Here is a 12,529-nt window from a genome sequence, read left to right on the forward strand (position 1 = left end):
ACGCAGTCGATAGTAGGTTCATACCCGCTCAGTCATAAGATCCTTTAACCTAAGGTTGAACCCCCGCGCTGCTAGTTGACACCTTGTGGCGATACGAGTATAACATTTCACCGCGTAAACAACGAGCTGCGTTTCACTTTGACCGAGATACGTATCAAATTGTTATATGTACAAATAAATTTCACTGTCTTCCTCCACATTGCTCAGAAGCTATCTCAACGGGTACAAATTGACAGCATTACAACGTATACCTGAATGTCTGCCACCGCTCAAAGTCTGTCTTGTCGCTGAAATCCGTTCTGAGGACCTCATCCGCGCCACCTCCCTCTCTGGCCAGCTTCTGATCTCGTCGGTTATTTTCATGTCTATACCAAAGATACTGCAGAATCGGGATAATTATCATCAAAGCATAGCAGCCCACTATTGGCAAAGATTAGAAAAGATTTTAGACGCCATATTTGTGAAAGATAACATACTGAGCATTCTGAAGGCCAAGTCATATACCGGTGCCTGACTATCAAGGAAGAATTCTAAAATGCATGTAAGACACTGATCATATTCATTCTACCTCTAGAGTACTTACGAGGACCTGCAATGAGTCCAGCAGCCCATCCTGCGAAGATGATACCAGACGCAGTCGACTTCTTCGTGTTTCCCGCATAGTTAGAGGCCATTAATCCGGTGCTGAGTGTGAAAGACATTGTGTGCCTATTTCAACGTTATTTTATGTCAATGCGTGTCGTGCGACGTGATACTGACGTGAAGGTAAGATAATATCCTGCGAGACGACCAGCTCGGTTGCTTTCGGGGAGCGAATGAAGCAAAGACGCGCCGATCAAGGGTGGTATGGATGCTACAATAGAAAGTAGAAGCCGGATATTGTTTCGATGAGATGCTATATAGGAGAAACCGAGGAATGTTCCAAGCTGAATCACCGCAGCTGGACAGGCAGAAATAACTGTCGTTTGCAAAGCAGTAAAGCCAAAGCCTTGTACGATTTGGCTCGAAAACTAAAGAGATTATTAGTTTCAAATAGCTAAAACATTTGAAAAGAGATACTTACTTGACTAGCAAATGTTGAGGGCATTGTGTTGCCACTGTACAGAGAATCGTCAGCACTTTCAAAAGCAGGACGGTTTGATACATGTAGCTTACACTGCGGTTACAAAGAAGAAGATAGTCTGAGGATCTCTCAAAGCTTCCCAGAACTGAGGCCACTTCCAATGATTGTCAGTGGAGACAGTCTGGTTCTCTCTCACTCTGTCCCTTGCGACCTCTCTCTCGCGCGGAGTGAGCCACCTAGCATTGGAGTAGTTGTCGGGCATAAGATATGCAAGGATAAGCGCAAATACGAAACTGAAAGATCCAAAGAAGAGGAAGAAGATCTTCCATGTGGCTATCGACGAGTTGTGAACTAAGAACAATTAGTAAAGGATGCACAGACGAGGACTGAAAGGGTCAATAGCCTACTTGAGCCAAGGCCGTATGAGAGAATACCACCGAAGAAATTTCCAATCTATATCTTGTAAGTTTCAACATTCGGCATAGGAGGAAGCATCGCGATGCATGTGCATACCGGTGTCCCACCAAGCCAGAAGGCGGTTCTGAATGCTTGTTCCGGCCGAGTCCACCAGTTACTCGTGACGATGACGAAGACTGGCCCTATGACGCTTTCCACTAGCCCGAGAAAGAAACGTGCGGCCGCGATGCCGGCGAAATTGAAGCATAAAGCTGCGCATGTTAGCTTTTGCCAATGCCAAAGTTCTAGCCCGGACTTACGTGTAAGTAACACTATGCTTGACCACGCCAGCACTGCTGCAGTAATGAGCTTCCCCGTATGTTGCGGCCATTTGTGAACGAGCTTGGCCCACGCAATCGAGCCGATCATATAACCGATGTAAAAGATGCTATGAGTTGTTAGCCTTTCGGAAAAGACAAGATGCCGGGATGACTAACCTTCCCAACCAACTATATTGTGAGCCATGGAGGTGGAGTGCCTGTTTCAAGCCAAAGATTGAACTATAGTTGATGAGGGTCTTGTCCAGAAACTGTATGTACATGATTAGCACAAAGCAATGGGAATCATGTAGAAATTACCAACCGAGAAAATGTAACAGCCACACAGAAGAGGCAATATGATGAAGTCTATCTTTCTCTTGACACGGGCTGCTTCTTCTTTAGTAAAGAAGATCTCCTCGGACTCGCTGGCCAGTGTTATATCCACATCTTGGCCTGAAGTAACCTTTTCAATATGATTAGGTGGCACATGGTCCTGCTCTTTGTCCATGTTTCCGGTTTCGATCGAATGTCTTGTGTCGGAGATCTCTCCTGTCGCACTCATGATGAATAAAGTAGGGAAGGCTCTCACTGAGTGAGTCGGGTTTGAAACGTATGCGATTTATAGGCCAATGAGATGACCGTATAAACGATGCATATTATAACAATCTTTCATTCCATTCGGAACCCATCAACGCCATTACTGCCTTTAAGTTGAAAACGATATGCTATCGTTGATGGCGAGTCTAGAGCCGACAGTATCGGCTCTTAGGCCCACGTGATCTTGTCGGCTGTTTTATTGTCGCCAAGAAGCGACAGAGTCGGTATTTTGAGGTCATGTGATCTTGTCGGCTATGAATGTCGTGTAAGTCAAGGGAGATAAACAGGCCGTGATCTCTGTGACCACTGCATAGACTGTTCCGAGTAGTTCTCATCGATAGAGATAGTCTAGAAATTGCCGCATCTTTGCTATCATCAATTCAGAATGGCAATCGGCAAGGCGCAGCCCGCAGAAGAGCGTGTTTCTGAACCGCAAATTACACATCTTCCCGAAGTGGAAGACTCTAAGCCTGTGATTCTCGAGCCTTATCACGTCGATCTGCTTCCCGAATATGGCTACGTCAGTCGGGAGTATCTTATAGGTGGCGTGGCTGCTGGAGAATCTTATTGCACACGTCTCCTCCTACGATGCCCCGCAGATTCGAATCAATTCAGCGGATTAGTTGTGGAAGAGCCATCACACCTGTGGGGAGGGACAAGCATCTGGCGCCATATAAACCGATGGTTAATGAGGAAAGGTGAGATCTTGCTTCATACTACACTTTGGCAGACGTCTAACGGAGAATTTGAACAGGTCATGCATGGCTGGAAGTTGATTCGCAGTCTCCTTCGGCAATTGGGAAAATTAAGAACCTCGATCCTGAACGGTATAAGAATATGCATTTCATTCCTGGTCCCCTTGCAGACGAATTTATGGAGAATATACCATTCCTGACAAATGTCACACGGAAGATGTTGGAGCAATCATACGTTGACTTTAAGGAGAAGTGGTGGCCCGCAACAACTCAATCTCCAGAGATTCTCGCAGCAGCTTCCTACGCGCTCCGCTCAGGAAAGTTGGGGATCACAGCCACCAGGGTTATTCTGACTGGTCTCTCCCAAACAGGAGGAGTTACTCGGCGCTTCATTACACACTCATCCCATCTCAGACTGCCCGACGGCGGTCTGCCATTTGAAGCGTATATTCCCTGTCAGTCTGGCGGAGCAGCCCTACCAGACGTCCCAGGTGCCAAGATCATTGAACTTCTTGGAGAGTCAGAATTCCAGTCAGTTCGACTGCCGTGTGGCGTTAGCGGCCAGATCCTTGGTGTCTCTCATCGACGCGCTAACAGTGATTCCTTCCGACTCTACGAGATAGCAGGCATGGCTCATCGCGAATCACGGTATCCTTCGGACATTGATATCAAGAGGTGGTCAGTCGCAGAGCTCAATGGGGCGAAATGGAGTACCTTTGCCAATTCTTTCATTTACCATGCCGTGTTTGATGCTATGGATCGCTGGACGAGCAATGATGAATTTGCACCTCCTTGTAGTTCCATCATGCAAACGATCGGCTTGAGCGATGAGATTGTTCGAGATGAACATGGCAATGCGGTGGGAGGAGTAAGGACACTGCATACGGATGTGCCGTTGTCTCGAATTGTTGCGGCCACTCCCAAGGGCCGACCAAACTGGTACTGTGGTAGGCTATCGTCTTAAGCTTTATGTGTGCTTATAGGTGACTAATTACTCTACGATAGGTTCTGAGTGGGCATTTGAGCCTGAGCTCCTACGACGATTGTACGGCACGGTGGCCAATTATCGTCATCTTGCCGGGCTGGCTATTAGCAAGCAAATGCGGGCTGGATTTCTACTCCCAGAGGATGCCGAAGTACTCCGGCGCGAAACTGTAGAAAGCGTCAGCTTTTAATATTTGTGTTCCTATCTCGATTCATATCTCCCTTTGCGCCCCTCAACCACAGTATCTGGAGTCTACTGCATAATCCCGATGTATCTATTGGAGAACGGTGCTGCAGGCGATACTCTTCGTTGTCGTCTCGCAGTCAAAGTCCTTTCTATCCTGCCACGATAAATTGATAAGTGCGTTTAAGGGATGTTGTTTTGTAGTCGATACTGTTTGAAGGGCGGTTGGACACGCTTTAGAGAACCTCATTGTACTAGGAAGTTAAAGTAGATAGAATCTTTACATAACGTAAGCGCAAAATAATCAGGGATAAGAAATACATCAACATTTAAGAATTGTTGAATTCTCTTTTTTTGGAGCCATTCACAATCATTTCAGGATGAGTTTTTATAAGAAGCATTCTTTTTATATATAACCAATGTCTATCTATGTACGAATCAAGGTAGGTATGTACATATATATATATACCAAAAAATATGTGGCGGACGAAGCAAAAACCATATCGACATTAAAAGAAAAGGGGAAAAGACACATCATTTCCCATGAAGTCATGCTCATTCGTTTAGAACAGAACGACACCGCAGCTGCTGGGGTTGCTGTCGCAAGTGCAGGCGCTGGGAGCGTTGACCCAACCAGTCAGACGGTTGGCAATGTCACTGGCGTAGCAGTGAGTGGCAATGTTGCTCTGGAGGTCTCCAGTGGAGGAGATGGAGCCCGAGTTGTAGATACGGGCGGCCTTGTAGAAGGCAGAGACGTCGTTGGCGCCAGACTCGTTGATGCAGTTGGCAAGGCCATCACCATCGTTGGTTCCAGCAGTTCCCTCGCTGATCATCTGGTAGATGGTAGCAGAAGGGCACGGGTTCTGCACATCACCGTTTTCGTTACAGGTCGCCGCACCGTTATGGTCCTGCATGAGGCCGCTGGAATGAAGCTGGTCAGTATAAGAGTCAATGGGGTCGAGGGGGGAGACCCTCGGAGGGTTGGGGGGAACTCACGGGTTGCGGACGCCAAAGTTGGTGGTCTGAACACGGACACAGCCGCCAGACTCCTGCATGATAACAGCCAGGATGAAGCGGTGGTCGACTCCGGTCGCAGCGCTTGCCTGCTGAATACCATCCCAGATAGCTCCAACCTCGGGGCCGGAGTCGTTGGCCTGGCCGGCGATGTTGGCGCAGGAGGAGAACATGGTGTCCTTGTAGTTGTTGAACATGTTCTCGAAAGAGACCCAGCGGCTCTGGTCAGGCCAGCCGGCGCCAGTGCTGCCGTCTCCGAGGTAGAGGGTGTAGGAGTCAACACCATCGCCAACACCGTCAGTGATGTTGGTGTTGTCGAAACGGGCCACAGAGTTGTTGACAGTCTCGCCAGTAGCGCGCTTGGAGGTGTCCTTGTCCTTGGCAGCGGCGGCAGAGGGAGCCGCGGAAGTCTTGGAAGTGCTGCCCTTGGTGGTGCGGGAAGGCATGTAGTTACCGCCGTTGACCTTCTTGTGAGGGTAGGCGTGCTTGGGCACGGGGTGGCGGACACCATCGGTGGCAGAAGGAGGATAAGGCACAGCCATGGCAGCGCCGATGAGGAGAGAAGCAACGATAGCCTTGTTAACCATTTTGGCGGATTGGATTGGTTTTTTGGAGAATTGGTCTGTTGGAGATGTCAAAGGACCGGTGGCTGTTGAGGAATGGGTTGAGAGTGATGATGTTTGAGTCGAGGAGCAGAATCACTGTCCATTATATACTCGTCTTGAGGCCATATCAACCCATGAGTACACACTTGGATGCCAACAACAGCTTCCCTTTTCAGCAAGTAGTCTTCTTCGAATCGACACAAGCTCCGTCGGTACTCCATGTTTAGTTTTGCAATGTATGTATCGGCTTACGCTCTTAGCTCTGTACAATTATAGATGTGTCAGAGTGGTATCGGCCTTGCCATTGTCAGCTTGTTTCTCCATAGAGCCCCTGTACTTGAGGCTGTCTTGCTCCCGGATATCGTTCATTGGGTGTTCTTCAGCTCTAGCTGTTGTAGCCTGCAAAGTTTGGGGGTACTAGTTTCTACTTAGCCTGTTGAGTGAGCTGTCTCAAGCTGTGCCCACAAAGGATACTCTTCTCTTACTTCGTGGCCCAAAGAACCCCTTACAATGATACTAAGCATTGACAATTATTTGTTTCTTCCAGAGAATAGTCGTTTTGGCAGTCCAAACTTGCGTCCCGGTATCACGGCTGCATTGATGGTGTTAGTCTAAAACGGGCCCACCGTATTACTATCTAATAACCAAAACGGAGTCGGGGATAGTAGCTCGAGTTTTACGGGGGATACATTGACTGCAATTACAAGTTACAAAACACGGGGGCTAATGTTGTTTCCGCATTTGTTCTATGTAATCGTATGAGTACACGGCCCGACACACTCTGCCTCGGTTGGACAACGTCGCATTGTCATCAGCATGCTACATTAAACTGCAAAGCTCATACATGTATCCCATACACGTACCGGGAATATCTGCATCTGTTTGGCCGTTGAACCCAATGCGGCCGTTCTAAGATCGCAACAGGGCGCGTGCTGCAATCCAGCGGGTCTCGAGGTTCAGGCAACACGTGGAGACTTAGCGCGGCTGTTCGGGTTTTTCTGCGGCCAAACAGTGAGAAAATTATTCCCAAAGCGGCAGGTAATGATGTTGAAACTGTAGCGTTTATAGCAGTTGGGACCTCATCTCATTTTACGCAGGGCAATTCGGCTCCGTATTGTGCAGCCAGGAGAAGCTAGTCAAAGGAGGTCGTCCAATGCAGTCAACACAAGATGATGCTTGTCCGAGAACGAGAATAGCTACTACGAGCTCACGTAGTAGCCGTAGATTCTCAGCTCAGCCGTGCTTCGGAAATCGTCCTGCTGGCTGAGTGTCAAGTTTCAAGCTTACTTTATGCGGAAGGCACTGGCAATTGGGAGCCGATGCTCGTCGTTTGCTCCACGGGCGCAATTAATCTGCCTTGGCATACGATTTCAACACTTTCAGCTACGGAGTACATGTCGATGAAATGGCTTTGAATGCAAAACAGCTTGAGAGCCATTCCTTGCATACATAGGCGAGTAACGAAAATCCCATCAACCCACTGATCTTCCTGTGCCTCTCAACTTTATCGACGGTGAGTGCTGATCCGGCTGCATTGAGTTAAGGAAAGGGTTCATCCGTTCTTTATTTCGGCTCCGGGTACTCTATTGGCCACAATTGTGTAGGTAACGTCCAGTGTCGCATTAAGCAGCTCTGGGCGAAATCTCCGTAGCTTCGGCATTCCCATTCCGTGGCATCGTGAAGCCCCGTCCTGTTTAGGGCTGTGATCGGCACTTGACGGCCGCCGCCCCATGTAAGCAGCCCATTGGGAATAGGCACCCTTGGCACAAATTGTATATTCCTTGTCTGGAGCATTGCCACGAACTGCGAATATGCGGAACAGTCAGACGGTACCTGGTAGGAGAAGATGGAAAAGCTAATGGTTTACGAGCAAGGCGTGCACTCGCGGAATCAGAGCGTAGTTCTACGTCGTAAACATGCATGTATTCTATCGAGCAAAGATTTCCTATCCAGAAACATACATCTACATATATCACCTCAACATGAAATGTGTCTCAGGAACCTGATTCCCATACGTTGTCTGGCAGACAAATAAGTCCGTGTCGAGTAAGATTTAAGTCCTACTCAACACAATTATTTTGATTGTGAGTGAAACTGTTGTCAGCCTGTGCGCTCCAACGTTACATTATTTTCATTCTTTCTTCTCTCTTTCCTTAGAACGTAATGATTTGCACCCGTGATTACAGAACGACCAGTAGAGTTGTCCCGTTAACATGGTTCTTCAGAACTGCATTGCACTAAGTTGTACTATAACATGACAAAGGTTACCTGTGGACGGGCAACTCCGGAGAAAGATTCACCCCTGAGTGAATGGCACCGATTTGTTCCCAAGCGCCAAGCTAGGCAGCTGGATCTGGACTGGTAGATGTAGATCTACAACCACGTAGCCCATTTGGGAAGCTCTCTAACCTCCGGGTGATTTGTAAATTCTTCAGACAGGAAAGTTCGGCGAGAGTCTGCAGAAGAGATTTCAACCATTTGTAAACTTTTTTTAGCACATGTTACTTCACTACAAGCGCAGGCAACTAGTAACTTTGTGCAATCTCATAGCACTCATCTCCCGTTTAGGCGATACACAAAACTCATACGCGCGGCTTTACCCGGCACTGTAGTTGCATGCTAGGATACCCTATACAACAACTTTGAAAGTGAATTATATCGCCTGCCAGTATGAATGTTAAATAATTAAAGCCATAAAAAAGAATTGAGTGAGCTTCGTCCAATAAAACGAGATACAGGGCTGTGTGGCGCGAAATAAGCCGTTGGGAAAGATCTGAAAAGGCATGCTGGGCGGTGAACATAACACAAAGTACTTATATGATTGTATATTAGTAGAAACCATGAAATGTTACGGCTGGTGCGATCAAATCATAATTATTGCGACTTCATATGAGTTCATGATATCACGATTGACAAAGGTCTGATGATGATAGAGGGATGATTTTATTAACTACCGATCGTGTTATAATTTATAACTATGATTGTGGTTGACATTGGACTTCACGGCTGAATCGTGTCAAGAAAGCCTCCCGCTTGTGATTCAGACTTCGGAACTTCTAATAATATTACGCCGACATCATCAGGTAAGACATGACTGCCACTAACGTTACTAATATGGCGGACTATTAGATGTGCCGAGAGGATGTTCATAACACACCCTGGCTCTACTTTTTTTTTTTTGGCATTTCACAAATTAGTCATAAAGACGCGATGGTGATGGGAATGCAGTTCGATGAGTCTATCCCAACCAAACATGCTTGAAGTAACTTCGTGGAAGATATATTTAAAAAAACACGACATTCTTTTCAAGGCTCCATCCAAGCTCTTGTAACGCAGAAGAAACATTTGCCTCCATAGCCGGGGGTCCGCAAACTAGCGCCAGCGTATCCTCCAGATCTGCATCAGTGGGTGTAGAAGGTGCTGAAGGGAGGTGCTGTTGGAGACACTCTAATCCAACATGCCCTCGTCCCATCCTCCAGTCTGCATCCAGTTTCTTGGAACTCAAAACATGCCACATGTGGAAATTTCCCTTCATGACATGCAACAGCTGATCGAGCTCTTCGCGAATGAGGATGTCTTCTTCCTCTCTATTGGCGTAGATGAGCCATACCTCGACGCGGTTGACCTGTTCAGACAACGCGCCAGCCGCGTACTCATCTGCAATGGCCTTTAATGTGGTCCACATTGGGGTAATTCCACTGCCGCCGGCAATCATGGCAAGCCTCCTGATGTTGCGAATAGAATTGTTCGGCTTCCATTGCACCCGACTGTCACCGATGTATGTAAAATGGCCGATGGGACCCTTCAATTCCACCGTGAATTCACTAGAGTTTGTGTTGACTTCCATGTTTTCGAGAAGCATAGTCATTTGCCCTCCCGCGAAAAGAGTTCCCTTGTGCGATAATTCGTTTGACGGAAAGTACACTTTGATGAGAAGATCGATGAAACCACGCTGGGTACTGCCGCTATATGGAGTATATGCTCGCTGAACAAGCTCTGTTTTACCGGTTGTCTTGTCAAACTTCTTTATCCGAAGATACACGTGCTGTCCCACTGGCAGACCGAGTGGTTGATCTTCATGAGGCAGGGCGAAACGAAAGATTCGCGAGTCATGAGAGACCTCTCTCTTTTGTACCAGAAGAACTTTCTTCCACACCTTGGGTTCCAAAAATGGCTTGGATGGATCATCCTGAGTCTGAGGGCTTGCTATTGCAGACCCCGATGGTTCTGAAGGTTGTTCCAGCTTACCAATGTGGTAATCCCTCAACATTTTCTTGGCATCCATGGAGTGAATGGCCATAAAGTCTTCCGTAGCATCCTCACCAGCTGCTAAACGAATGGACTGTTCTCCGCCAGGGTGAACCGAAAGAAAACCTGTGCCATCATATACGTGGCCTTCAACAACAAACCAAGGCGATGGACCTTCGCCGTCGGCATGCTCCGCGAGCTCGGCCGCAGTAAAAAGCACTGACGCTTTGTCTGGGTTTATCATTACGCTCTTGACATCTTCATCCGCCTGGGGTCCCTGGGGCTTACTCGACTCTCCGGCGATGGCGCTGGAAGTTGGGCTGTTTTCTCCTAGGCGAGGGAACTTTGGGTTCATTCCCGCTTCCTTCATACGCTGCATCCAACCTCCGCTTGCGTTGCCAGGCACGGTAGGGTGTTCAAATCGAAGAGTCTGGCCGTTGTTCTCCCCATGGACAGCGACTCGAAACCACCACGAATTCATCATGGAAGTAGCATTCCAATACATGTCCCGTGGCATGATGCTTAACGCTTCATCCATTGCGCGCACCATAATGAACCCAGTATCTCGACTTGCCAGCAGTGACTTGACTTCAATCTCAACTTTCCAGAAGCACCAGGAAAAACTCATATCTGTCGTGCTCAAATCAAGCTTGCCAAAGTAGGGATGGTGTTCAATCGGATAACTTCGGTATAGATCCTCTGGATAAGATATGTCACAGAGCTTCCAAGTGTCTCCATCGTCGACTGTCGCCTCTACTCGAGTTATACGTCGTCCGCCGCCCGTGTACGCGTATCCCTCTACTGTAATTGTCTGCGTCGTAGAGGCATCAGATGCCACTTGCAGTGTGTCATTGTGGGCAGGTGAGCAAACTGCCGCGTTCACATTCAGCTCATTGATGATGTATTTCGGATCGTACCACCATTTGTCTTCATTCCTTGCTTGGTCCGCTGTTACTGTTGTGGGAAGAAGCTTGTTGTCAAAGAAGTGCAAGTAATGCTGACTCTCACAGTCGGAAACTTCTATTCGTTGGAGCCATTTGACCATTCGTCCACCAATCTGACCTGGGACAACCAATCTAAGAGGATAACCGTGATCCGGTGAAAGATCCTCGCCGTTGAGGCCCCAAGATATCAGCATGCTCTTGCTGCGGTCCAATGCCCAGCTGAGCCTCTGAGATGTGCCGTACTTTCCTTTCGGAAGCTCATCGGCGCCCTCAAATATGACGTGACGAGCACGTCCCGGGACAGGCTTGTCATATGAGGGATATGCGGAGAGAAGAGGGTTCTTCGGTTTGCAGTAAGCGAGAATATCAGCCAAGTATACACCAGTAAAAAGACCAGTGGATACACCAGCGGCACCCCAATTGAATCCCAGCCCCTTCACTACCATGTTTTGCTCCTTCCGGCGGTTACCAGCACAGACGAGCGTCACGGGCAGCGTGACGACCGGGAACTTTTCTTTAAGATCCTGGATTGAGAATTCCAACTCCTCCTCAACAAGTCCGTGGATCCGGAGTTTCCAATCTTTTGCTTGCTTCAAGCTGATTCGTGGTGTATCTCCATGACTCCGAACATAGAATAGGTTCTGGGGAGTAAGGAACCCAGCTTTGAACAATGCAGACAAAGGTGCCTCGACATTACACGGATGTTTTCCCGTCAGTCGAATCATGCGATCATCTCGTGCAATCCAATGGTCAGGCGTTTGAGAGTCGGTAGAGAGTGGTTGGATAGGTTCGGTTTTTGGAATAGGAGGGTGGGGAACCTCATCGTTGTCTGACGTAGAAGAGTGTAAGGGAACATCATGGACAATTTGAACTGCCTGTAGTTTTGCTGTTAAGCGTGGGCTACGTGATTGTGGTGTTGTTGGCGCCGATGATTCAGGAGATGATGGCAGTGACGAAGACCATTCCTCTCCACTCTCCGAGCGAGAGTCTGATACCAACTGATCCGTTGCCATATTGTTTGTACAGCAGTAAACAAAGGGATTTTGTATGGCTCAATTAAAAATGAAATTTCTCTCAGTAGTAAATAGAGTTTAACGAATCTCTTAAAGAGATAAATGACAGTATCAGAGTGTCAGACTGCGAGAGAATGACCGTATGAATCATAGATGGGTAGCTGCAAGAGAAGGAAGCACACAGGAATTCATAATCACCTAAAAGTTGACAATGACAGTAGTATTATTTCTGGCTAAACTTTGAGAATTTACTGACTTCATTCCATTATTGTACGGCATAGACGACATTACAATCATGCCACCTAAAACGCGAGAGTCAATAATACCATATTGCTGACACCCTTACGATTCGCATTCTCCGTTGACTATTTCGGCTAAAGCCTCAACTAAGCCCACCCTAGGGGTTTCCATCGACCCAACTTTCCCCTGTAGGGTTATGGCCAATAAGAGTCCAGCGATAACGTCC

At 47.7% G+C, this 12,529-nt stretch overlaps 4 protein-coding genes across 4 annotated transcripts; 1 reads left to right on the top strand and 3 right to left on the bottom strand.

Annotated features, from left to right (window-relative positions):
• Positions 1 to 105: 105 nt before the first annotated feature.
• V8C40DRAFT_259052 (major facilitator superfamily domain-containing protein) lies at positions 106 to 2,490 on the bottom strand. Its single transcript, XM_083218866.1, has 11 exons — positions 2,102 to 2,490; positions 1,957 to 2,048; positions 1,780 to 1,907; positions 1,577 to 1,731; positions 1,471 to 1,516; positions 1,156 to 1,414; positions 1,064 to 1,097; positions 760 to 1,010; positions 584 to 708; positions 477 to 530; positions 106 to 420 (listed from the first exon to the last, which is right to left on the bottom strand). The coding sequence occupies exons 1-11, from the start codon at positions 2,339 to 2,341 to the stop codon at positions 239 to 241; spliced, it is 1,566 nt and encodes a 521-aa protein (XP_083067315.1). The 5' UTR covers positions 2,342 to 2,490; the 3' UTR covers positions 106 to 238.
• A 271-nt stretch (positions 2,491 to 2,761) lies between these two features.
• V8C40DRAFT_271364 (uncharacterized protein) lies at positions 2,762 to 4,246 on the top strand (the record flags this gene model as incomplete). The annotated part of the gene is made up of 3 exons (XM_083220266.1): positions 2,762 to 3,074; positions 3,131 to 4,018; positions 4,077 to 4,246. The coding sequence occupies 3 exons, from the start codon at positions 2,762 to 2,764 to the stop codon at positions 4,244 to 4,246; spliced, it is 1,371 nt and encodes a 456-aa protein (XP_083067316.1).
• Positions 4,247 to 4,802: 556 nt separating this feature from the next.
• V8C40DRAFT_271365 (uncharacterized protein) lies at positions 4,803 to 5,840 on the bottom strand (the record flags this gene model as incomplete). The annotated part of the gene is made up of 2 exons (XM_083220267.1): positions 4,803 to 5,160; positions 5,236 to 5,840. 2 exons carry the CDS (start codon positions 5,838 to 5,840, stop codon positions 4,803 to 4,805), a joined length of 963 nt encoding a protein of 320 aa, XP_083067317.1.
• A 3,232-nt stretch (positions 5,841 to 9,072) lies between these two features.
• V8C40DRAFT_259056 (uncharacterized protein) lies at positions 9,073 to 12,302 on the bottom strand. The gene has a single exon (XM_083218867.1). It carries the CDS (start codon positions 12,061 to 12,063, stop codon positions 9,142 to 9,144), a length of 2,922 nt encoding a protein of 973 aa, XP_083067318.1. The 5' UTR covers positions 12,064 to 12,302; the 3' UTR covers positions 9,073 to 9,141.
• Between the last annotated feature and the right edge of the window lie 227 nt (positions 12,303 to 12,529).

This window comes from Trichoderma camerunense, assembly GCF_050948025.1.
Source record: "Trichoderma camerunense strain CBS 138272 chromosome Unknown V8C40scaffold_31, whole genome shotgun sequence".
In the NCBI taxonomy this organism is placed as follows: domain Eukaryota; kingdom Fungi; phylum Ascomycota; class Sordariomycetes; order Hypocreales; family Hypocreaceae; genus Trichoderma; species Trichoderma camerunense.

Bases quoted from the DNA above. Each gene is read 5' to 3' on its own strand.
- V8C40DRAFT_259052 (XM_083218866.1), bottom strand. From the start codon at position 2,341: ATGAGTGCGACAGGAGAGATCTCCGACACAAGACATTCGATCGAAACC. The intron at 709-759 runs GTCAGTATCACG...ACGTTGAAATAG, and splicing joins GGATATTATCTTACCTTCAC to GCACACAATGTCTTTCACAC. The intron at 421-476 runs GTATGTTATCTT...CTTTGCCAATAG, and splicing joins CTTGGCCTTCAGAATGCTCA to TGGGCTGCTATGCTTTGATG.
- V8C40DRAFT_259056 (XM_083218867.1), bottom strand. From the start codon at position 12,063: ATGGCAACGGATCAGTTGGTATCAGACTCTCGCTCGGAGAGTGGAGAG.